At 47.5% G+C, this 25,554-nt stretch overlaps 2 protein-coding genes across 2 annotated transcripts; one reads left to right on the top strand and one right to left on the bottom strand.

Annotated features, from left to right (window-relative positions):
• The first annotated feature begins 2,077 nt into the window (after positions 1-2,077).
• LOC123987799 (pollen-specific leucine-rich repeat extensin-like protein 1) lies at positions 2,078-3,013 on the top strand. Its single transcript, XM_046285797.1, has one exon. It carries the CDS (start codon positions 2,078-2,080, stop codon positions 3,011-3,013), a length of 936 nt encoding a protein of 311 aa, XP_046141753.1.
• Positions 3,014-6,867: 3,854 nt separating this feature from the next.
• LOC123987798 lies at positions 6,868-8,832 on the bottom strand. Its single transcript, XM_046285796.1, has one exon. The coding sequence runs from the start codon at positions 8,830-8,832 to the stop codon at positions 6,868-6,870; it is 1,965 nt and encodes a 654-aa protein (XP_046141752.1).
• Between the last annotated feature and the right edge of the window lie 16,722 nt (positions 8,833-25,554).

Below are 25,554 nucleotides of genomic sequence, written 5' to 3'. Positions count from 1 at the left end.
CCCCGAGAAATGCAGTTTCGGAAGAACGGAACTTACCTACCTAGGACACACCGTCACCAGCAAGGGGATACATACAGACCCCGGAAAGGTACAAGCAATCCGAGACATACCGGCACCAGCCAACCTAAGAGAGCTCCGCCGGTTCTTGGGGATGGTATCATGGTGCCGAAGATTTATCCCCCACTTCGCCGACCTAGCGGCACCACTCAACTGGCTCCTGCAAAAGCGACAACGGTGATCGTGGACCACCACCGAAGACGCCGCTTTCCAGGCCCTGCGGCACCAGCTCGCCACCACGCCAGTACTGACCTGCCCAGATTTCGAGCAGCCGTTCACGCTACAAACCGACGCCAGCAACCTCGGACTAGGAGCAGTCCTGACCCAAAACCATACCGGAGAAGAGCGGGTCATCGTCTACGCAAGCCGGACGCTCAACAAAGCCGAGCGTAACTATTCCGTTCCCGAACGAGAATGCCTCGCCGTAGTCTGGGGGATCCGGAAAATGCGGCCATACCTAGAGGGCTACCGATTTACTGTCCTCACCGACCACCAGGCCTTGAAGTGGCTGCAAGCTATCGACAACCCGTCCGGTCGGCTGGCCCGATGGAGTCTAGAACTCCAACACTACGACTACGATATCCAATACCGACGAGGCGAAACTAACCTCGTCGCCGACGCCCTGTCCCGCCAACCGGACGGACACACCGGAGAAGCCGATACCGTGGACCACCACAGCCAAGACTCGTGGTACGAGCGAACGCGACAGGCGGTCCAAGACGCACCAGCCAAGCACCCCGAATACCGGCTCCAGGGAGAACAACTGTACCGACACCTACCTGACACCACCGGCCTGCACCCCGAACTAGAATGGAAAGAATGTATCCCAAAAGCAAGAAGACAGGAAATACTGACCGAAAACCACGACACGCCAACCGCTGGACACCTAGGGATACGGAAAACCAACGCCCGGCTAGCGCAGAAATACTACTGGCCGGGGATGTTCAGGGATGCCGCCCGCCACGTGCGGAACTGCCGGAGTTGCCTGGCACACAAAGTGCTACAGCAGGCACCCGCCGGGAACATGCACTCCACACCAGCAAACGAGCCATGGAAAGTGGTCACCGCCGACCTCGTAGGACCCCTCCCAAGGTCGAAAAAGGGATACACGGCACTCCTGGTCATGCAGGACAAGTTCACCAAGTGGGTCGAACTACAACCACTCCGGCAGGCCACCGCCCCGGCCATCACCCGAGCATTCCGGGAAAGGATTGCCATGCGGTTCGGGAAACCCAAACAGATCATCACCGACAACGGACGCCAATTCGAGAGCCGCGAGTTCACAACACTCCTCGCCAAATATGGGGTGGAACACCGGAAAACACCGCCATATACACCCCAGTGCAACCCGGTCGAGCGCACAAACCGGGTACTCAAAACCATGATCGCCCAGGCAACAAAGACCAACCACCGGGACAGGGACGAATGGCTGCCAGAGCTGGCCTTCGCCTACAACTCGGCCAAACATGAGGCCACAGAACAAACACCGGCCTACCTTAACTATGGCCGGGAACTAGCCGTGCTAGGACAACACCACCCCCTCATCACCGGAGGAGACCGCGAAGAACCACTGGCCAGACTACAAGACGCAATCACACTCGCACAACGAGCATTGACCAAAGCTCACCTGGCCAGCAAGAAACGCTACGACCTGCGCAGACGGCCATGGGCCCCAAAGATCGGGGACCTAGTAATGCGGAGGGAACTGTCCTCCGCAGCGGACGGGTTCAACGCGAAACTTGCACCAAAGTTTGCCGGCCCCTACAAAGTGATTGAACGCCTCGGCCCAACAGTAGTACGGTTGCACGAGGGTAAAGGTAAATCGCGCACCGCGCACGTACAGGATCTGAAACCCTGCCCCACCACCAGCGAAAACGCAACCCCGAGTCACGAACCGCAAAATACCGGTACAATCACCACCACCAGAGGGCTACAACGCGAATCGCGATCCCGCGAGACAAACAGCCTCGCGACAGGATAAAAAGCATGCCCAGCCGGGGATAGGCAATCAATCAGCAAAATGCCACGAAATTTACAAATTAAATTAAAGGCAGAGGCGACACCGCTAGGCCATCGCGACCCGCGACCACCTGAAGCCCGGCCACGGATCCGGCAAATACAGGCCGGGACATGGCCAATACGGATCGTGGGACCACCGCCACGAGTACAGCCACCAGCCCGCCAGCAGCCAAGCAGGGGGGAGGAGCTGATGGAGGCCACCGAACCACCACTACCCGTTCCAAGCCCGCCACCGGCAACCAGCCAGCCGCCACCAGGCCGAACACGGGTGGCACACCAGACTAGCCAAGCCCGGCTGCCACAGCCGTCCGAACGAAAGGCCACCAGGCCAACACAGCGGACAGCGGCGAGGACCACAACAGCAGTACCGCCGCCCGCAGCAGTACCGCCGCCCGCAGCAGCTATACCGCCGCCTGCAGCGGCCATACCGCCGCCCGCAGTGGCCACAACGCCACCTGTAGCGGCCATACCGCCGCCCGTAGTGGCCACGCCGCCACCCGCAGCAGCCGTGCCGCCGTACGCAGCGGCCACACTACCCCCACCAGCACAACCGGCCTGGACGCCACCACTGCCGATATCCGGCCTCCACGGTACCCCGCGACACCGAGCAGGCACCAGCAGACCCGGGAGAGGCCAACCAACCCGGGGCATCACACCAACAGGGCCAACCACAACCAGGCCCACCCGACGGGGCACTGAGGCCCCGTACACCATCACACCAGGACGAGCCGACGAGGCCGTCCTAAGGCTAAACAGCCTGTCTAGAAGGAGGCCCGTCCACCTCACCCTGGGGAACGGGACGACCGTCGCAGTGCTGCGACTGCGAACGGACCATATCCGCATCCGGGTCCGCCAGCAGGCAGGGTCGGCGCTAGGGACCGCACCGCCACCCGGACCCACGGACCATGCCCCACCAGCGCCAGACAACACCCCTTAGATTAAGGCCAGTAGACTGTAAGAATAGGATAAGTTTAGGTTAAGTTTGTATTATAATAAACCGAGTAACAACCACCCGCACCGAACGCGAAATGGCGGGCCCCCGCGGACCCGCAACCGCGAGACCGCGAGCGCCCAGGTTCGCGGCGCGACCACCAGGCGGCGACCGCGAGAACCGCGGAACTCGCGAGGCAGACGGCCTCGCGAGCATACATATACCACGCCGCGAACCTAGGAAAGGCAGATCTACTCTCCGAAGCGAGTCTCACGACAAAGCGATAACGAAGTACGATCAACATCATTTTTGGGCTCCTACAAACCTCCTCCAACAGTGTTCGTCGGACGAGACGCGCACCGCGGTCGTCCGTCGATAGCTCCACTGTACCCGCCGGTCACTGCCGGGGACTCTCCCGGACGGCATCCCGACCGCCGGCCTGGACGCACACGATATCCGAGCGTCCACCAGAGCCACGGTTTTCCGATTGTCGAGGTGGGACGAGACGCGCACCGCGGTCGTCCGCCTCAGTGACATTTCCACCCGCTCCCGAAGTATCGTCCGCCTGCCTCCGCCGCAAGCCGCCGGGTCACACCCGCGCCGCGACCGTACCGCCCCGCGCCGCGACCGTACCGCGCCATAGTTATAAGTCCGCACCGTACCGCGCCGTAGTTATAAGTCCGCGCCGTAGTATAAGGTATTTAGATTGAAAGGACGCTCAGGGCCGTAGAATAAGAATACTGTAGATACGCGAACCTAGGCTAAGTATACTGAAACCAGAGCGCACTAGAATAAACAACGTTATTCCGCTAATCCTCGCAACAGTTTTTACCCAAACCCCGGACTTCCCGACTGAGTCGGCACCCCGGCGGAGTTAACCGTAACAGTATTAATCGCAGAACCGATTAAAAAGTGCCCCGGGGTTAACGTAGAGTAGTCATCGGCGTGATCAGATACCGGAGCTATTGGTCGAGAGTTTAAGCATGCCTCAACTTGCCATAACAACGTTAACAGCTCCTCGAACGTCAACGTGTGGGCTCCAATGACTCGTGTTAAATGGTGTTTCGTACTTCGAACTCCCGCTTCCCAAAGTCCGCCGAAGTGAGGAGCAGAAGGGGGAATGAACATCTAGGAAACATGATCGGTAGCTAACTTATTAAGTGCATTCGGATCGCGGGTAGAGGCAATAAATGCCTGACGCAATTCCTTTTCGGCGCCTTGGAAAGTGGTACCATTGTCCGAGTACATTGTATTTGATATGCCTCGGCGAGAACAAAATCGATCAAAGCACGCGAGAAACGCCGCGGTAGAATAATCGCTCACCAAATCAAGGTGTATTGCACGGGTCGCGAGACATATAAACACCGCGATATATGCCTCTCGGGATTTGAATCCCCGACCGGCGGACGTACGGATAAGAACGGGACCAGTATAATCGACTCCGCAGTGTAGAAATGCGCGATCAGCGCGGGTAACACGTGGCGCCGGTAGTGATCCCATTAATTCGTTCGCAGGAGCCGCCCTTTCGCAAACACACGGGATACAGCAGTGCAATACCGAACGAATGAGCGGTCGAGCGCGCGTGAGCCAAAACTCTTTTCGGAGAGTGGCGAGAGTGAGCTGTGACCCTCCATGGAGCGTGCGTAGGTGGATGGATAGGATGAGGAGCTTTACGAGAGGATGAGATGCGATCACGACCGGATGTTTCGTCTCTTCTAATATCGTTGATTGTTGTAGTCGTCCGCCGACTCGAATTAATCCGTCGGTGTCAATATAAACATTCAGTGACAGCAGTGCACTTTTCCTTGGAATGGGTTGCGATGTTTGTAAACATTGCAACTCACGGGGAAATATTTGCTGCTGTATGTATCGTAACCAGAAGAGCCGCGCGTTTTTTATTTCCGAGGGATGCAGTGATTGCGTGGGTTGACTGCCAGACGGTTGGGTGTAGAACAAGTTACGTAACGAACTCTGTTGATTCAACTTCGGCCTAGTCTTTGAAACAAAACGTAAAATGTATGCGGAGACGCGAAGTAATTTGTTCCAGCAAGAATATCTGCCAGCGAGGTCCCAGTTTGGTAAATTTATTGCGTGCACCGGAACGGGAGTGCGAGCTTCGAGATCTAGGGCTGTGTCGTTCAATACACCTACTCGAGGCCAGCTTACGGGGTCGAGTTTGAGCCAGTGTGGTCCTTTCCACCAAATCGCGTGTTGACATAATTTGTCAGCGCTCATTCCACGAGACGCGCAATCTGCGGGATTTTCTTCGGTAGGCACGTGATGCCATTTTGCAGTTGGTAAATTCATTTGAATTTCAGCGACGCGATTCGCAATAAAGGTTTTCCAACGCGATGGATTTTGGGAAACCCAGGCAAGGACAATCGTGGAATCTGTCCAGCAGTGAAGCGGCATTGTTTTGGTATTGAGAGAGGAGTTTACAAATGTGAGAAGCCTGGATGAAAGTAACGCGGCACAAAGTTCAAGACGCGGGATGCTGATTGTTTTGACAGGTGCGACTTTGGATTTGGCGGTAAGAAGGGACACCGTGACTTGTCCGTCTGCGTCTATGACACGCATATACACAACTGCCGCGTACGCCGAACTAGAAGCGTCTGCGAAGCCATGCACTTCGCAATTATGTATGTGTGATCCGTATTCAACCCACCGTGGCAGCGACAGTTGACGTAAACAACTAAGCTGTCGATAGTATGTCGCCCATTCATTGTAAATTTCGGATGGAATACAGGCGTCCCAGTTACAATTAAGACGCCATAGCTTTTGCATGAAAATCTTTGCCATTACAATGACAGGCGTTATCCAGCCGAGGGGGTCGAAAAACCTGGCAATGGTGGATAACATCGCTCTTTTTGTGCGCGGGACCTCCGGCTGCTGTTGAATGTCAAAATTAAAGGAATCGGAAGGTGGATGTCAAATTACTCCTAAAACTTTTACACTGTCGTCTCCCTGGATTATCTTGTGGTTTGCGGGATCGTTTTCGTCGGAGCTAATGTCGGACAAGAGCGCGGGTGAATTGCTCGCCCATTTTCAGAGGTTAAAACCGGCAGTTTGGAGTAATGACACTAGATCATCGCGAGTTTTACGCGCGAGACCTTCAGTATCGGCACCGAAGACACAGTCGTCAACGTAAACTTGTGATTGTAGGACCGGACAAGCTAACGGGAACTTTGATCCTTCATCGGTGACAAGTTGTTTTAGTACCCGAAGGGCCAGGTATGGAGCGGGTGCTGTCCCGTAAGTGGCGGTACGAAGGCGGTAGTGACGAAGAGGTTCCGATGGGGAGGCGCGCCATACGATTCGCTGATAATCAAGGTCGCGCTCGTCAACTAGAATTGGCGATACATTTTTTCTATATCCGCAATATAAACATACCGATACAGTCGCCAGTGTAGGATAACGGCTGGCAGGTCCGCCTGTAATTTGCAACCGATATGCAAGTGATCGTTAAGAGAAGTGCCATTAGGAGTTTTAAAGGACGCATTAAACACAACGCGAATTTTGCTGGTTGTGCTACTCTCTCGAATCACTGCGTGATGTGGAATGTAGACCTGTTGCGAGGTAATTGGATCGGGTTCGCGAGTTTCAATCATGTGCTGCAAAGCCTCGTACTCCGGCATGAATTTCGCATACTCATCTGCAAGGGTGGGGTTTGCCTGAAGGCGATTCTCTTGCCGGAGCCACATGAGTTTGGTCGCAGGAAAGGACATTCCGATGTCGATCGGAGGTTCTTGGACGAAAGGCAGGCGAACGCAATACTGACCGCTTGAAGTACGCGCGTGAGTCATGACAAAATGTCGTTCGCACTCTTGTTCTTCAGGAGTTACCGAGGGATGACTCGACAATTATTCTATTTCCCAAAATCCACGGAGCGCGGAATCTAAGTCTTCTAATGTCGTGCAATGCTGCGCTGCAATTTGGAATGGAAGGGTTTGTGAATCGGAATTCGTAGGGATAGGTCCGGACAGAATCCAGCCGAGAGTGGTATCCTGCGCGACCGGTTCATTAGCTGCACCCTTTTTTAGTCCTTGTTGAAGTATTAGCCCGTAAATGTCGGCTCCCACGATCATTTCAATGGGATCGGAACTAAACGGATTATCGTCCGCGAGATCCAGACCCCGAAGATGTTGGAGGTTAAAATTGCCCGATACGCGTGGCGGTAAATAATTCGAGAGGTTCGTAACGATTAGTGCAGTCGTGGAGTATGCTGGCCTCGATCTTTTACAAGATACGATTTGAAGAGTGGTTGACGTTTTACAGGAAATGTCACTATTGCCAACGCCGGTAATTGTGATGGAAACATGAGCTCGAGGTGCTTTCAAACGCTGAGCAAGATTCTCAGTTATTAATGAAACGACGGATCCTTGATCAAGAAGTGCACGGACACGCTGTACGCGACCGGCAGTGGTGTGCACTTCGACCCAAGCGGTGGCAAGAAGCACGCGCGAAATAATTGCGGTAGATGTCATAACGGAGAGCGTAGCCACGGACGTTTGTGAATCGATATTCGATTGGTTCGACGGAGAATCTTCTTTTGCGGGAGATGCCTCGATCGCGGAGCTCGACGCTGTATTGGTAAAGTGGAGCAGAGTATGGTGACGTTTGTGGCACTTTTGGCACGAGAAATGGCTTTTACAGTCGCGTTGCCCATGCTGACTACTAAAGCAGTTGATGCAACGTTTACCCTGCTTTACGTACTCAAATCGTTGGGCGACAGGTTTCGCACGAAATGCTGGACATTGATTTAAACCGTGACTCGCTTGACATAATGGACATCGCGGAGTGTAGGAGGTAGTCGCATGAGACGGAGCTGCGGATCGCGGATGCGTCGCCTTTTGATTTGATGATCCGGATTGTTGTGTAATTGTCGCCGTTTTCGAAATAGCAATTGACTCCAGCGATCGGATACGAGTCTCGAGGAAATTGTCGAGTTCGTTAACGTTTTGGAATTCGGTCGAATTTCCTAATTGGAGTTCCCACGCGCGACGCGTGTGCTTGTCTAAACAGTTGACAATCAGGCATACGAGTATTGCGTCCCACGAATCGACGGCGCACCCTAAATTTCTTAATGCTTGTATGCCCATATTCGCTCGAGCACGAACCTCAGAAAGTGCGGTTTGCGATTCAGTAACGGCCCGCGGTAGGTTTAACAACGATTGCACGTGTGCAGTAATCAATCTGCGTTTATTTTCATAACGTCGTGTTAATAGGTCCCACGCGATTTGAAAGTTCGCGTCGGTTATGGCGATGTTAGGCATCATATCAAGAGGCTCCCTTGTTACGCACGAAAGTAAATACTGTAATTTGGATACCTGGGGCAGGTGTTTATTACCGACAATCATCGCGTGGAATCGGTCTCGGAAGCTCTCCCACTCCTCCAAGTCACCAGAGGCCGTCGGTAGATGGAGCTTGGGTAGACCTTCCGAATTTGAAACTCCAACCGGCGGCGAGGTCTTCGGGTCGGAGTCCGATGTTGATCCAGACGGGACGCTGGGTTTTTGCATCTCCTCCAGCTGGTTGAGAACCTCGGCCATGTAATCAGATGTGGCTAAGTAGGCTTCATGGGCTTTCAGGAACTGTTTCTCCGAGAAGTATTCCAGTTTCCTCTGATGCTCCGTGGTTGCAACCGCTACGATTTGACGGTGTAGGCGTTGACTCTCCTTGAACGCATCTTCGAGTTTGGCTATACGGTTACGCGCACTCGCGATCGTATAATTGGATTTACCGATCTTTTTGAAATTCTCTAACGATCGATGGACAAAGTACATGGCGTCCTGTTGTTGTTTTAGTAAACTTTCAATGTCACTCATATTGGCGGGTGGATGTTCAACACCTTAGGTCAAAACCGTTATGACTAAGCACTGTTCTTTTTTGCCGCACTTGAATTCGCATAAAGGAATCACTCCGATCCGGCTCGAAGGACCAATTTTTATGTATCGGAACGATTTATTGGCTGCTGGTCGCTCCGATGGTTCGCGGATTCTATCCTAACGAGGATACGGAGTGAAGGTTTGGCACAGGGAGCAAAGACAATTGCGAACGGTTTCGTTATGTTGTATCGGTATCTCGTTTATTGGTGGTCACCTCCACTGATCACTCACGTTACAATTTTTGCTCTTGCGCAATGAATTAAACGTCAGTAGTTTAAGATCGACGGTTGAACGGCGGTTGATCGACTCGAAAAACGCGAGTGCTCAGTAATGATTTTTGAACTTCAGGTTGAAACTTCGGTTTTAATTAATTTCAATTGCTGGAGAGTGGTATATATATAACCAGAGGTTCGATGGATCGATCCTCGCTCGATAGACCGATCCTATGGTGGGGATGCGCATTAGTTATTATTACTCGACGGCGTCGATTACGTATATTCGTCGCGTACGGCACAATCAGGAGCGTAGCACCTATCAAGATGCCCTATCCGCGGAAAAGCAAATTTTTTTTTTTTTACCATCCCGAAACAATGTTCTATGACACTTTTTGATCAGATGCGTAGTTTTCGCGATATATCGAGATGTTTAAAAGTTCCGAAGGCGCACCAACATGGAACTTTTAAATAACTCAATATATATTTAAATGTACGCATCTGATCAAAAAATGTCATAGAACATAAATAGTAGGAAATTTCATTTCCTACAAAAAAGGTCTCTTAACATTTTGACATAGCTCGCACCGTTTCCGAGATATTTGCAGATTTACCTCAAGGAAACGGACGTCACGCACATATACCGAGATATTTCTTCTTCTGCACAGCTGCGCTGGAAGTGGCACTTGCAGCTGGGAATAGTGAATACAGCTTAGAATAGTGTAGCGTTACCTCAAAGAAGGGGGCCACAGTGTTTCTTCATCCTTATAATGTTGGTGCGGCTTCGTAACTTTTAAACATCTCGATATATCTCGAAAACTACGGATCTGATCAAAAAATCGCGTAGAACATAAATAGTAGGATATTTAATTTCCTACAAAAAAGGTGTCTTAACATTTTGCCATAGCTCGTACAGTTTCCGAGATATTTGCAGATTCACCTCAAGGAAAGGGGCGTCACGCACATATTCCGAGATATTTCTTCTTCTTCCTGTTCTTCTTCTGCACACCTGCGCTGGAAGTGGCATTTACAGCTCGCAATAGTCAATACAGCTAAGAATTGTACAGAGTTACCTCAAAGAGAGGGGCCACAGTGTTTCTTCTTCCTTATAATGTTGGTGCGGCTTCGGAACTTTTAAATATCTCGATATATCTCGAAAACTACGCATCTGATCAAAAAATATCATAGAACAGAAATAGTAGGAAATTTAATTTCCTACAAAAAAGGTCTCTTAACATTTTGCCATAGCTCGCACCGTTTCCGAGATATTTGCAGACTTACCTCCAGGAAAGGGGCGTCAGGCACATATTCCGAGATCTTTCTTCGTCTTCTTGTTCTTCTTCTGCACAGCTGCGCTGGAAGTGGCATTTACAGCTCGGAATACTGAATACAGCTTAGAATAGTGCAGAGTTACCTCAAAGAAAGGGGCCACAGTGTTTCTTCTTCCTTACCTAATCGGTAAGACGTTCGTTTTGAACGGCTGTTTATTGTCGTTTGGAGCTACGACGCTGGCCGATTGTGTTGTCTTGCAAGGCCCCAATATGGATCTCTCTTCTTTGCTCTGAATCGATGCATGCTGCTCAGTTTCCTGGTTGTTGGAAAGTCCCAGTACGAGACTACATACAAGCCTGTTTATTTACGGCCGGATTTACGCGCGTGACGGAAACTTGGATGCTTGCGAGGCGTGCTTTGATTTATCCTTATACATCTTTCGGTGTAAATTTTTATTCCTTTTGCATTTGTATGGACGCAATCGCTTACAATTTACAATTTGCAATTTACAATTTGCAATCTATGTGTTCAAAAGTGTTCGAGATTGTAAGGAGGTCTTGAGCTTGTGATTGAGAACCGGTTCGGAATGTAGGATCGGCAGTGAGACGGTAATTGAAAATGAATGCACATGAGATTGAACAAAACAAACAATGTATATTTACAGGCACAAATACACTATGTACAGTATTTACAATATATTGTGCGTTGCACGAATTTATGATGATCGTAGATCGTGAAGATTCACCCGCGTCGCGGAGAATTTGCGATTGAGATTGCGCTGTATTAAAACCACGTGTTGGTTCAACACGTGGTCACCACGAAATTCTACTAATTTCGTGGATTTGCACGAACCAGATTAACCGCGAGTTCGCGTTGGCCGTCGGCACAGAATTCGCGTTGCGATGCTGAGTTCTTTAGAATCGAAATACGTTAATTGCACTAGAAATTTGTGGAATCAGTACTGCACGTGTTTACCGTAACGATACAAAACCGTAATGGCCGAACCACCGGCTTCGTCGTAGCAAGAGCCGTTGGCTTCTTCCCGGTGACGTCAAGCTCGGTGATTGGTCAGCCTGACCAGCATCCTAGGTGGCTGCCGGTCGCGCTGAAGAGTGCTGCCGCGGTTCGTGTGGCGTCGGTTGAAATCAACGCATTTTCGAACACTATGACTTATAACCGTATAATCTATAATTTATAAAGTAGGGGGGATTGAGCCAATAACGCCTACGGTTATATTTAGTTGGAATATAACTCATTTGCTGTATTTATTATTTTACATTATATTACATTTCATTACATTACATTACATTACATTATGTCGGTTATGTTGGTTACGTATGTTGCGCGTTACACACTTTCTGTAGTTCCCAATTTGTGAATATCCTTAGCTGTTTTACCTGCATTCAGTTTACGTACATTCATTCATTTATTATTCATTCATTCCTTCATTTTGATGTTGATTGATTAAAGCTATACATTGATCTGATTCGATTTTTCTTGATTTATTGATTCATTTCTGCTTCATATTTCATTTCTGCTAGTTGCCTGTTACCATGATTTATTCTAGTTTCATTGATTTATTATTTTATTTTACTAACTAATATTATTTGACCGAGAGTTGTTTTTATTGGGCTCACGGGGCTTTCCTGATGGCATGCGTTGTTGACGTTGTTTGACTTTACTGGTTGATTTTGTCTAAGTTAAATGTTTTATTCTATTTATTTATTCGGCCCTTCGTTCTGTGGCGCTTCCTGATTCCGTTGATTCTGTTGTTCTGTTGTTCTGTTGTTTTGTATAATCTGTTTTCTGCCGCGCGATATGTAGTAATACAGTGTGTCCTGCAATCTGCGCTATCTGTGGATCTTATTCGGGTTGATTCATTTGATTTCATTTTATTTTTCCTTATTGTTTGTAATTTGTAATTTATATGTAATTTATATTTATTTCATTCCACCCTATTACAAACGTATGATTCATATTTATATATAATAAATAACCGTAGTATTGATTTTACTAACTGATTTATCCTCCATCTTGATCTGTCTGGAAACTTGGTTTGATGTTCGTGTGCTTTATACCTTCGTGAAAGTACTGTATATCAGACTTATCTTTGATGATAAGTTTGATGGTAAGTATGGATTCCTAGGATTGCGCGGCTGCACGATGGATGGTTTTGCAGTCGATAACTGTGTGTACCGGGTAACTGGCGCGCGGTAGGTAATTGCTACGCGGCAGATAATTGGTCTGTGGATAACCGTTACGGAACCGTTACGGAGCGAGCGGCCGAGTATTATGTGGTGGATGGAATATTTGCGGTTGGTAATATCTCTGGTGCTGCGGTTGGTTACCGACTAGGGATAGCTTTACGGCTTATCTTCGGGCAATATTGCATGCTTTACTTATTACGATGCGTTTTGCTATCGTTATCTTTCGTAGGTACCTTACTTCTGGTTTTCATCGCGGTGATTTATTGAAAGTTGTTGAAGTATTTTCGCTTTTATTTCCGCTTTTCGCTTTTGAACGTTTATATATTCTGTATAATTAGTTGATTAATTTGATGATTTGGTGATAAAGTGATGGTCGATAATCATTATGGTATGGACTAGGGAATTCGAACACTAGGTATCTATGTTCTTTATGGTTTATGGTTGCGCTCTTTATTTTACTTCGCCCGGTTTCCTACCTTAGTTGACGTTGACATGGTCATCGGTCATCTATGATGTGATGTGATACGAAGTGTTAAGTGATAAGTGTCAATTGAACTGAATTAATTAATTAATTGAATTGAATTTATTGAAATTATTGAATTTTGAATTTTCTAATTTAAATTTTGAATTTATTCGTGCGGATGTGATTGCTGTGACAGTGCGCGTACTAATGTGCTACGCTCGGAGGTATTGTATTGTGGTGTAATTGCAGTGTATTTGTTAATGTGGTATCATTAGCTCCGTTTTGTGCATTTTATGCATTCGGTGCATTTATATTACTTACTATTATATATTATATATTATATGCTGTATTATGTTATAATATTGTATTATAGTATTGTTATTGTATTGTATTGGTTATATCTGTGGTTATATCTCTGATGATTATATATGCGATTATATTTGCGGTTATATTTATTTGACTTAGTTTAATGGGTCTTGTATTATGGAATTTAGAAGAGTGTATCTGCATTGGATGGATTAATGAGTTTATATCATATGCGTATATTGCGTTTATAATCCCTTTGCATATTTCAAGGGTGGGTTTGATTCTGATTCTGGTTTCTTGTTTCTTAGTTCTTAGCTCCTTAGTTCCCCCTATAGTATCATGCATTGTTTCTAAGCTTTCGGGGGTTGTTTGGGCTCCCAGGCATTGTCAATTAATTGTAGACTATAAGATGTATCATATATCCTTTAGCAATTTAGATATGAATGACCTGTAACGACATTGGTTTATTGGTTTATTGGTTTATTGTGCGCCGTTCACTATTCACTATCCTTATTCTTTTCTTATTTTTATTCTTGGTCACTTGACATGTTTCAGTCACTTCTTCTTCAATTGAGTGTTACGTTTTACGTTCCATGTTCCTATAATATTATTCACTGCTCTTTTGTAGCTCTTCGTACCCCCACTCAGGATAGTGTTTTGCATACTACGTTTAATTCAATTCTAGTGCAGCTGTGACAGTTGTGAATCTGTGTATTTTGAATACTTACGGTACTTTATGCAATCTTTTGTACATTAATTACCCTTTCTTAATTACAATTCTGATTCTGATATTGATTCTGATTTGGAAAGTGTTAGTTCAGTATTGGTTAATACGGCTGGTGCTCAGGGAGGCATACGCTGCGGTAGTCCGTCCTGCATGATACAATGTCTTTATGGTTTTCTATACATACATATATGCGTCATGGTTCCTTAAATTCTTTCAATTTGTTGACCGTGGATCTCATATGACTTTCTTATAGGAGTGTCTGGCTTGGTTTAGCACCTATATGCCTTTTCTATTAATTGGTATTAAAGGGGGTTTAATGGAACTGCATCATTTAAACTGACTATGGTATGAGGAGTTTAATTAATTATCTACATCGGTATACTTATTAAATTGATTATATTTGGAGTGTTTTCGTTACATATTATATATGCACATATGTTCATAGTAATTTTGATCTATTCTAGTGTAGTTTAGTTTTCTTGTACCTTTATATTATGATTTAGTAGTAATATGGTTGTATGTGGGTTTATTATTAATTGTTTATTATTGATTAGTTTTCACCACGCGCTGTATTGCATCGACTTACCTGTATCAGTATTAATATTAATACCATACTTATCGGAGCTGTATTATAATCCAGTAACAATCTAATCTACTCAATTTATAACTATTTGAATTGTTTAATCTGCCTTATGGTTTATGCCGATTTAGGTCTCATGTGCTCCCCATATTATATCAGATGGGTATTCTCTTCTCCCGTTATCCGTTAATTACACTCTACCTCCACTTCCATTGGCTGGCGTTAGGGCTTCCTGCAAATAACTAGGATTATGTTACATTTTACATTTAATACTGTGGTTAATTTCTGATGTTAACAGTTCTGTCTCTTCTTATTATTCTCATTATGAGGTATATGTTGCTACGTATTTTATTGATGATTTGCTCGCAATAATTCTAATTGTTTTTTATTGCCTTCATTTGATCATTGATTGTACTCCATCATGTTCGCTTGCCAACCACGTTGAGGTTGTGCTTGCGTAAATGTTCCTGCAAGTAAATTTAAGTAACTTAATAGTTTTAATGAATGGTTTCAATTATTAGTATTACATTACGCTCACCTATTTATTTTCTTCCCAGCTTAATTTCTGGTTATACCCTATATTCTATATTTTATATTGTACCTTATTTACCTTTACCTCTGATAATAATTAGTAGCATTCTATGTTATGTTATGTTTGCTTCTCTTCTCTCATGGCTGGCTTGCTATTTGCTCTCTGTCTGGCGACTTTATTTTACTTTGCGGTTCACATCCTTGGTTTATTTCATCTCAAATTTATGGTTTATCTTGAGTTTAATTTTATGTGATTATATTGTGCGCTAGTGTTGAATGTTAAATATTCCTCTTCTGCTATTTGGCTGCTCGGCTGTATGTATGTATGTTTGACGTTTTAGGTTTTGGAGGTTTTGTTGGTCATTTGCTTATGTCCAGTTCACATACGCTCGCTTGCCTGCTTGCGTGCAATACTACATATGTTTACTTCACAGCTTCTCACGTTTTCATATTGCTTACTGTTTCTTTTACTGTGAGCTATTCATTAACTGCTCTATTGCATTAGATGCATTAGATGCATATATATATATTTATTTCCCGTGGTATTTGTGATTTGATTTAACCAGTTTTAGTGTGTTTAGTATGTTTAGTATGCTTATTATGACAGCTGTTATTGAATGTATGGGCTCCTCTATTATATTCATGGGCTTCATGTGCTTATTAATTCCTATTCATTATTCATTATTTATTTATTCATTCACTCATTCATTTATTCATTTATTTCTTCATTTATTCTTTACTCATTATTTATTCATTATTTATCGTTGCATATTTGGGGCATTCGAAGCGCTATTCGAAGCGCTATGCTTGTCATGAGCGTGTGTGTGTGTGTGTAAAGTATGTATGGGACAGGTCATCGAGGATTGCAGCCTACCAAGATGTGGCACAGTCAACCGGGGAAAGGACTCTCCCCGGGCCCTGGCTGTGCTGAAGAGCAAGCCCTGTTAAAACAGGTGAACACATAGCGCGACCACCCGTTGAGCAGGAGCTCCGGTTCCTGGTCGTGGCCGACGAAAAATGGCCTGTCCTCGTGGAAGGTCAGGTGGGCGTGATGACTGCAAGGATAAGCCACATCATCATTATCAACCAACCATGATGGACGAAGATGGACACGGCCAACTGTGGAGATACGATGTCCCAGTTCCTGGCCGCGTTGAAGAGCAAGCCCTGTTAAAACAGGTGAACACATGGCGCGATCACCCGTTGAGCAGGAGCTCCGGTTCCTGGTCGTGACCGAAAAGGAAACCCTGTCCTGGCAATAGTGCTAAGCAGGCGAAGAGGTGGCGCGGTCACGCCGGAAAGATGTTCCCGCGGTGCCGATCCTGGAGGATGTCCCCCCGGTGCCGATCGTTGCTGAAGAAAAATAGCCTGTCCTCGTGGAAGGTCAGGTGGGCGTGATGACATCTAGGATAAGCCACATCATCATTATCAACCAACCATGGTGGACGAAGATGGACACGGTCAGCCGTGGAGATACGATGTCCCGGATCCTGGCCGTGTCGAAGAGCAAGCTCCTGCCCTGGCAGGTGAACACGTGGCGCGACCACCCGGAATGGGCTTACTTCGGTTCCTGGTCGTGGCCGAAGAAAAATCCTGTGCCTTACCGTACAGGTTGAAAATGTCCTACCGCTGGTTCGGAGGTGCAACGGCGTGGATCCGCAGATGCCCCATGTGCCTAGCGCATGGCGTTTTTGCGGGCGGCCGCAATAACGCGAAATGCGTTGAAGTGCCGAAGCGTCGTTGTGGCTATACGCTGGTATTCCTTTATGAATTCTAACGAGTGAAAAGGTGCCGGCGGCCCACGTTAGGGGAGAGGTTTTAGTGCGTAGTATGTCCAGCCTCGGGAGTGCCCACTCTGGGCTGCCCGTCTAGGTTGCCCCTTCAGGGCTGTGGCCTACTCTCGGGCCAAACTCAACCCTTAAGGGTTAGGTTGCCAGGTTGCCCCCTTCTGGCGTTGCCTCTTTGGGTTTGCCCTCACCTCACGGGCGCCAGGCTGCCCCTTCAGGGCGGACATCAGTCCCACACTGTCCGGGTCCCCTCTAGCCGAATAGACGAAAAGGGGAACCAACCCGCGCGTGCGCAAACGCATTTCCTCTTCCAACTGAACCAAAAAAAAAAAAGGCTGGGCGGGGAGGAGATACCCCGACGTGGCGCGTCCCCAGGTGGCGGATAGGGGAATGCTCGCCATGCACTTTTCGGAGTGCATGGAGGGTAGGAGTGAAATAAAATAGCTCCCGCGGACCAAACACCAAGGGAAGGAAAACCCATCAAAACCTCCCCTGTGACTGGGGGATAGAATACAGAAACGGTAACCCCTGCCTGTCGTACAAGGCGACTGAAAGGGGGGCGTGTGCTGTTGTCGAAGTAGCCTCGCAGATGACCCGGGGCGAAGCCGGTGGGATCTACGGATCGTGACGGGGCCACCCTTGCCGGTAAGGCCTGGGTCGGAGAGGCGGAAAGGTGGCTGCAGTGTCGTTCAGTTCTCCAGGGGCCAGACTGCGTGGCGGTCGGGTGGGTGTAGCAAACCCGGAGTGCCCAAGCAATTACACCGTAACCCAGTGGTCACGTTTCGCTGGAACGGGGGGCTTGCCTTCATTGGCCGGCCCGCGAGAATGACAACCGCTATAAAAAATCTCTAGCCCCAAGCTGCGGTACGCGGTGATGAGGGCACCCTGGAGTCAGCGCCAGGGGTGGCTGATGGGTGCATCAGTCTCCAGCGGCCAACCCCGGGGTATCTGGCGACCCCCCGGGTGTACTACCCTTACCCGGGTAAGGCGGCTCTGCCCGGGTGGACCCACAGACCGACCCACTCGTGGAAATACTATGGATGACTTGAAACTAAAAACGCCAACAACAACAACAAACACTGGACAGGACGTACCGACGACGACTGCGGCTGTTCAACAGGACGCGAGACAGGAAATGGGCGCGGAGGATATGGCGCAGCCCAGCACTAGCAGGGTAGCGGATGCGCGCCGCCTATCCGTCCGATTAACTAGGGCGGATGTGGAGTGGCCTCCCCTGAGGCCGGTACGAGGAGGGGCCGGAGTTTCCCCGGCGGCCTCTGGTGCCCCCGCATCCAGAGAGAGTGAGGTGGACTTGGACTCGGACGAGTCACTCTCCTCGGCAGTATCTCTGGAGGCACGGCGCACGAGCAAGAGGAGTCGCCCGCCGACCACGGGCCAGTACGTGTGTCTCGCGTCGGCTAAGCAGAGAGTCCTGGATGTCCAGCGCCGGGAACTTGACCTGCTGGGGGAGAGGAGGGTGCTCGATCCTAACGAGGACCCTATAGAACTGAGTCGGGGTAGCAGGTCCCTCCCGGACCCTGAGGACCTGGCGGAGGAAGTCAAGTCCCCACGCGCGACCTTATTGCGCAGTCCTTGGAGTTCTGTCGCAACATCGACAAGGTCGCGGGCGTCTCCAAGGGGCTGAAAGGGACATTTGTTCGCAAGCTGAGGATGGCCTCCCGCTACCTTAAGGCCATCCACACGGAAGCGGGAATCAGTGCTGCACCTGCCAGGGCCGATAAAGAGGTGAAGGAGCTTCGCGAACAGCTGAAGCTGCGGGAGGAACAAGTGGCTGCCCAGGAGGCCCAAATCAACATCCTGCAAAACCGGCGCCTGAAGGCCCCGGCCCATCCAAAAGGTCAGCGAGGCCCGGCTCGCCGTTGTCTGGCGAAGAGGCGGGCAGGAAAAGGAGGAAGGACGCAGTCGAAGCGTTCGACTTACCGTCTTGCCTGCCTGAATGTCCCGTGGTACAAGTCCCAATCCCAGCTGCTGCACCTGGAAAAGAGGAGGGGAAGGTTGGTGGCCTCGAGCCCGACCTGATGAGGGGATTTGCGGCTCTCCTCGAAAAGGGCCCGTCGGGGCTCCGGGCGGAGTTCAAAGCTGCTGTTGCAGCCGTCCAGTCCCCGCCTAAGACGGCGGAGCATGTTAAGGGGGGAGCTGCGGCTGCGACCGTCCCCACTGCATCGAGGAAGGAAGCTGAGAGGCGGGTGCGGAATAGGACCCTGCCTGCCACGGAGCCGTTGCCGGGGCCCTCCTCAGCACCCGACCAACCGGCATCATTGGTGGAGGCTGGAATGGCCCGGATTGTCGAAGAACATCGGAGGACGGCGGATGGGACCTGAGTGACGGTGGTCGGCCGCCGCGCTAAAGCTGCAGAGAAGGCGGCCAAGGCCAAGGCCCCTCCCTCCCAGTGCTCCAAGGTCGTTGCCCAGAAGGGGCAGAGGAGAGGGGCGGAACCGGCGGTTAAGGGGCAAGGGGCCCAACCTGCCAGGCCGAAGGCCCCCTGCCATCCTCGTACTGCGGCGCACAGTGGGACAAAACGGCTTTCGGCGATCAAAATTCGATTTTCGATTTCACGAAAATTGAAAAACTAATTACCTATATCGATAGAGAATAAACTGTAGTTTAGCGTAGTGTAATCCGTTTTTTCATATTTGCTTCCGTTTTGCCGTGGTTCGCACTCAAAGTCAGTACAAATTCGTCAGGACGAAACGCTGATAATATTACCCGTAACTTCAATGTACGATTCTAATGAATTTTACTCGAAAAGATACAATTCAAATGAATGATAAAGTTTACTAGGATAGTATAGATTCTATTCAGTGCATAAAGTAAGTTAAAATGTTAACAACTTTTTAAATAATAGGATCTGATTGAAACGAAGTACATTTAACTAAAATCTCAACTTTGAGTTTGATTTAAAAAAAATGCCACAACTTGCGACATGTTTAGTTATTACTACAGGAAAGAGTGAACCTTCCTCTATTAGAATCTGAAAAAATCGGTTGCATTTTTTTGCACTTTTTCAAGAAAATGGCGATTGAATGAAATTACACCCATCTTGGCCGCTGCGCACGAAGATGGAAAAGCAGTAACAGATACCATTATTAACCAGTTAACTGCCTTATTAACTATTACTATTAATTATTGCAACGTATATATTTGTTATCCAAAACTTTATTTCGGTTTGTTACGAGCCGGAGGGGGCGGCTGCGTAGCCGGGCTTAATTTAGGTAAATGGTAATTGTTAATGGCTTGACCAGTGTTGTTATTAACACTGGGAGCCTAAGGAAGTAGACGTGGAGACGAACCTACGTATGGCTAACGTAGGGAGCTCCAGGAGGTTGGCTATGGTGGACGAACCTACTACGTATGGCTAACGTAGGGAGCCACAGGAAAGGTGTAGAGTGGAGGACGAACCTACGTATGGCTAACGTAGGGAGCCTCAGGAGAGTGATATGCGGACGAACCTACGTATGGCTAACGTAGGGAGCCGCAGGAAGCGTTAGTATTAGGTCTCGTAACTTGATTGATGTACCTCGAGCGGTAAAGGTACACCTTAGTGGATTTCTGGACAGTAAATATAATTGTACAATAGTATGTAAATTAAACTAGTATGAGTTTATTCTCTATTCCAGACCTTACAATTGTTGTGTGTAATTGTCGCGGTATTCAATGAATTGAACTCTAGGTTGCACGTTTGAAATGAGTTGAATGAATAAAGTTTAGTTTCGATTCCGCGAAGCAAGAATCTAATCCTTCTCGGTTTTCACGAACACGAGCAAACGGGGGCGGATTACAACGATTATAATAATGCTTAACAGCCGACACGTACTGTATAGTTACTGTGAGTGCATGAAAGGGACTTGAATACCCGATCTCGCAGAGTTTCCTCATTGCAGAGATTATCCGAAAAGAACGTACTGACGTGTATCGAACTGATTCTAGACTTCAACTAGACCCGAGGTGCCCTTGTCGCCACCCTTTTTATACTCAAAAACTAGAGTAAAAAGGGTGGTGGGGACTGACTCTACGTGACCCGTAGGACCGCGCCCTTGCTTTGCGTTGGTCTCGAATTTTCTAGAAGACGGTTGGTGTCGGGTGCACACATCCGATTCCATATAAGGAAATTTCTTGAGAAGGGTTTGTAACACCATATAAGGAAATTTCCGAGACGGATACGTAACATCTCCCCTCTAAGATGAAACATCGTTTGTTATGAATGCTTTTCACCATTTCGGATCCGGGATGAGTACACCAAAATTGCCCAAATGATCTATTGACTTTTGAAACTGAAACTATGCGACTGTGTGGTCGTGCGTGTATGTAATTGTGTATATGTGGGTGTGGACTTAGCATTAGGGAGTTTTTGATTGATGGCCACCGTTGCTGGTTGATCGGTTGGATGCTGGTCCTTGGAGTGGCTGGTCCCATGTTGGTGGAGGGGTGCCTGGGCGCAGTTTCCTGCGTTTCCTCAGGCTATCACCCGGCGTCCAGGTTGTGATGTTGTCATCGGTGATCTGGGCCAGGAGCAACCCATTCTCCCAGATGTAGGACACCGCAGGTTGTCGGTTCTCCTTTCCTCGTTGCGATGCCATTGAGGTTCCCTGGTCGATTGCCTTTGGGTCTCGTGTCTGGCTGGCACGTCCAAGGTTGAACTTGCCGCTGCCTGGCTGGAAAGGTCCCTGTGACCTTATAATGGACCCGGTGCGGTACTCTTTGAGCCAACTACCCATTTGTCCGTTTGTATTGCGATCGTCCTTTGGCCTTCACCCTGCTCCGTTTGCTGGTATCTCGATTCCACGCTGGATCTTTACGTTATGGAAGAGTGGAGTTGTCTCCGCTCTTCTTATACCTAGACCTAGTTCATATTATAGTAGTCGACATTCGTGCAATAGGCTTGTTTATGTTTTGGACAACCACTGAAGGAGCTCTCGGTGGCTGCATATTGGTTGTGGTAGCATCTGTATCCTCTAAACTTCTATGTTCTTAGGTAACTATTCTCCAATTCCTTCAGGAGCAGGGCTAGGTTGGTGGTATTTGAACTTGAAGATATAACAGGACTAAACAAAGTACAGCGATAATGATTAGTAAGATTGCGACACTCCCACCCCGTACGTTCCTACGCGTATCTGGTTCCTGGTTTGTGGTGTTCTGCAAGAGTCCTGCCTTTTCTTCTAGCTGCATTAGCGAAATGGTCGCCTCGTTTTTTGAGCCATTGTTGTATGGTAGGTGTGTTCTTGCGCGAAAAATGTTTGAATGAATTGGGTTGACCTGCTTGATTGGCCTCCACGGTGGTGAGCACCAAAAAATCCGGCAAAAATTCCTTGTAATATCTAAAGAATATTCGTGGTGCGTAAGTGAATTCTTCTTTGCGATAACGATTGTATCCAATGCCCGAATTCTTGTTGAATCCGTTATTGCAGTACAGCCTGGTTTTAATTTCAAGATCCCTGTTCCCTGAATGTATTGTGAACCAGCTGACCGGTCCCTACAGTAGAAATATATCTTTTTCCCTTCCTTCACATAGAACAACCAATCTTGCTTATATAATAGTGGTTGCCAAAGGTCCTTGAAGGTTGGCGTCAGGCGGACGTCGCACATGTTCCAGCTGTCCATGGTTGTCTGGCTCAAGAGCTCCGTCTCACAGGTTGGTTTGTTCCTCAGATAAGCTATTGGAATCGTAGCTTGACAGATGTAGTGTCCGTGGAGGTTGTAGCATTGTCGGATATATTCTTCGTCGGGAGTGACATATGTTATGCCGTTCATGGCTACGGCGAGGTATGGGGTGCTAGGTTTGATAAAAACAGTTAACGTTGTTGTACCCTTTACCTGGGTTATTGGGCTCGAATGTACTTTATACAGGTCGTAAACTGTAGTATCCAGTAGAGGGACGATGAGTTCAAATAGTATTCTTCCTTTGGTATACGTTACATGAAATTTCGCAATTCCGCTGAATTGTTCCGAAAGTATTTCTGTAGGTGTCAGGGGAAATTCATAAGTGGTAGAATCCATTATTTTCCTGGCTGCATCTAGTAGCTGTTGTGGCGACAAAATTGCCGGATGAAGAGTCCCTTGTTTAGCAAAAAGAATAGCATCTATGATGATGATCAGGCTTGAGTGATATTCCTGAATGGCTTTGTCCAGTTGGTCAGTCCACCCTAACAAGAGGTTCCTGATCTCCATTCCTTTGATTTCAGTCTGAGTTTTATGTAATTCTTTCCCCAGAGTGATAACCTCATTCATTATAAAGTGAGCTTCTAACGTTGTGTTTAGGAGTTGTGCGTGGAGGTTGTCGAATTCAGAACGCATGATGTAAGTTTGATTTGCTATTATTTCGGCCATCTGTCCTTGACCGGTGTATAATTTATCCAATTCTTGGTTGTAATAGTGAGCATCGTCTTCTGTGAGGGTCCCAAACAGTACCTTGCTAATTGTTCCAATGAAAGAAAGAGGAGCGCTTCTTCTGATTCTAATCCTGTGGTATTGTTCCTTGGGGGTCTCCCGTAAAAGCCTTCAAGAGATCGCTGTATCTGTCTGTCTGCGCCAGCTTGTCCCGCAATTGTTGTCCATACAGTTGGCTTGGGCAATTGGTGAAGTTATGATCCTTGCAAATCATTTCAATCTGGTGCAGGTGTTCGTCCAGCATTGGGCGGTGTCGAAGATAGTTTTTGATTTCTATTGAGGTAACCAAACGCCATTGAATATGGTAGATCTTCAGAGGTGGTAATTTTTCAAAGTACAATCCCGTGTTCTGTTCAAATGTCGTTATTCCAACGTCATCTGATGCGTCCAAATTCATCGCCAACCCGATGAACAGCAGTAGCGTGGTAATTCGATCCATGATTGTTATCTGCAAGGATAGAGGTTGTGTTATTCGGAATATGCGATTTTGAGTTTATCTTGATGTTTAGTGATGATTTTATTATTTTCTGCTTTTAAGACGACATTGTTTAAATCGGTTACGTCTATTATTTCATATGGCCCGACATAATGGGGATCTAATTTGCTTCTTGGTTCCTTTAATACGTAAGCTGAGTCTCCAATTTTGAATTGAACTGGTCTTGCGTGTCTATCGTAATATCTTTTGGATCGTTCCTTTGCGGTGTTTAAATTATCTGCTGCTATATTGCGGGTTTCAGTCAGTCTTGTGATTAGATGAGTGAGGTAAGTTCCATAAGTATCCAATTCTTCTCCTTCTGGAAAAGAACTTGGTTGTCGGGCTGGTTTTCCAAAGATCAGCTCGTGCGGGGTGAAATTGGTAGCTTCGTGAACTGACGTGTTGTAGGATAGCGTTGCGAAAGGTAGGTACAGGTCCCAGTCCTCGTATGAATCCATGTAATGTTTTAAGTATTCTATAAGTACGATATGACTTCTCTCCAGAGAACCATTGGTTTGTGGTCTGTAACCTGAAGTAGTAACTTGTTTAATTTTGAAAATTTCTGCCAAGTGCGTCATGACTTTTCCCATAAAGCTTGTTCCTCTATCCGTTAAAATTTCACGAGGTGTTCCGAAAATTGAAATGAAATGTCTCGCGAACGCATCAGCTATGGTTGTAGCTTTGATGTTTGGTAGTGCAACGGCTATGCAATATTTGGTCAAGTTATCCTGCATGGTTAAGATGTGGCGGTTTCCCCCAGAAGTCTCAGGGAGTGGTCCAACAGTGTCTAGAGCGATTTTATCAAACGCTTCCAATGGTGTGTCTGTGATTAGCATCGGTTGTCGAGTTTTCGCTCTTACTAACTTCTGTTCCTGACAGCTTTTGCATTTCCTGATGAACTCTTGAATATCATTTCTCATTCCTGGCCATGAATATTTTGCTCTTATACGTTTGTAGGTTTTTGTTACTCCTTTATGTCCTCCTAATAAACTGCTATGGGCTTCCTCTATTATTTGTTTTCGGATGTTTTCAGATGGTAACCTTATTGTTCCCAGGCATAGGGTAATCTCTATGCTGGTATCTTTAAATACTTTATTAATCAGGGCTTGATATCTCTGAATGGTAGGTCGATCCTGCTTCCTGGTTATAGTCAGTCGAATATTTGTTGTCCTGGTTTCTCTGAGAGCGGTTCTCAAGTTTTGCAGTGCCGAAACGACGTCTTCTTCTTTGATTTCTTCCCAAAAATTCCGTGTAACAAAAACGGTAAAGATTTGAAATTCTTGCCTGGATGTGGTAATGACTTGTCCTTTCTTTGGATTATTGTTGCAGAGGTCCTCCTTTCCGAGATAGCCAACATCGACAAGCATTCTTCCTCCAGGATCAATTAGTTGGCAATCTGCGGATGTCAAGTGTGCGTAGTTTCCCTTTGTGGTGATGAGCGTTTCTTCGCAATTTATTATTTTACAGCGGCCGTGATCATCTTGTTCTTCTTCCGATGATGAGTCTTCTGGGTGTGATGATAATGAGTCCGCTGCTGATTCATAGCAGATGGGCAGAGTATTACTAAAGTGCATTGGAGTGCTTTCTTGAATTTGTGTACCCGGTGGAGTCTGCGGTCTGGCAGGTTGTAGGGGTGGTTGTAAACCTTGACATCTGGTCCGTCTGTTGGTGGTGTAGGAGGGTCAGGTAGTTCCACA

This window comes from Osmia bicornis, chromosome 5, assembly GCF_907164935.1.
Source record: "Osmia bicornis bicornis chromosome 5, iOsmBic2.1, whole genome shotgun sequence".
In the NCBI taxonomy this organism is placed as follows: Eukaryota; Metazoa; Arthropoda; class Insecta; order Hymenoptera; family Megachilidae; genus Osmia; species Osmia bicornis.
This window is presented reverse-complemented; position numbering and strand designations above follow the sequence as displayed.

Excerpts from the sequence above, each read along its gene's own strand:
- LOC123987799 (XM_046285797.1), top strand. The coding sequence starts at position 2,078 with ATGCCACGAAATTTACAAATTAAATTAAAGGCAGAGGCGACACCGCTA.
- LOC123987798 (XM_046285796.1), bottom strand. The coding sequence starts at position 8,832 with ATGAGTGACATTGAAAGTTTACTAAAACAACAACAGGACGCCATGTAC.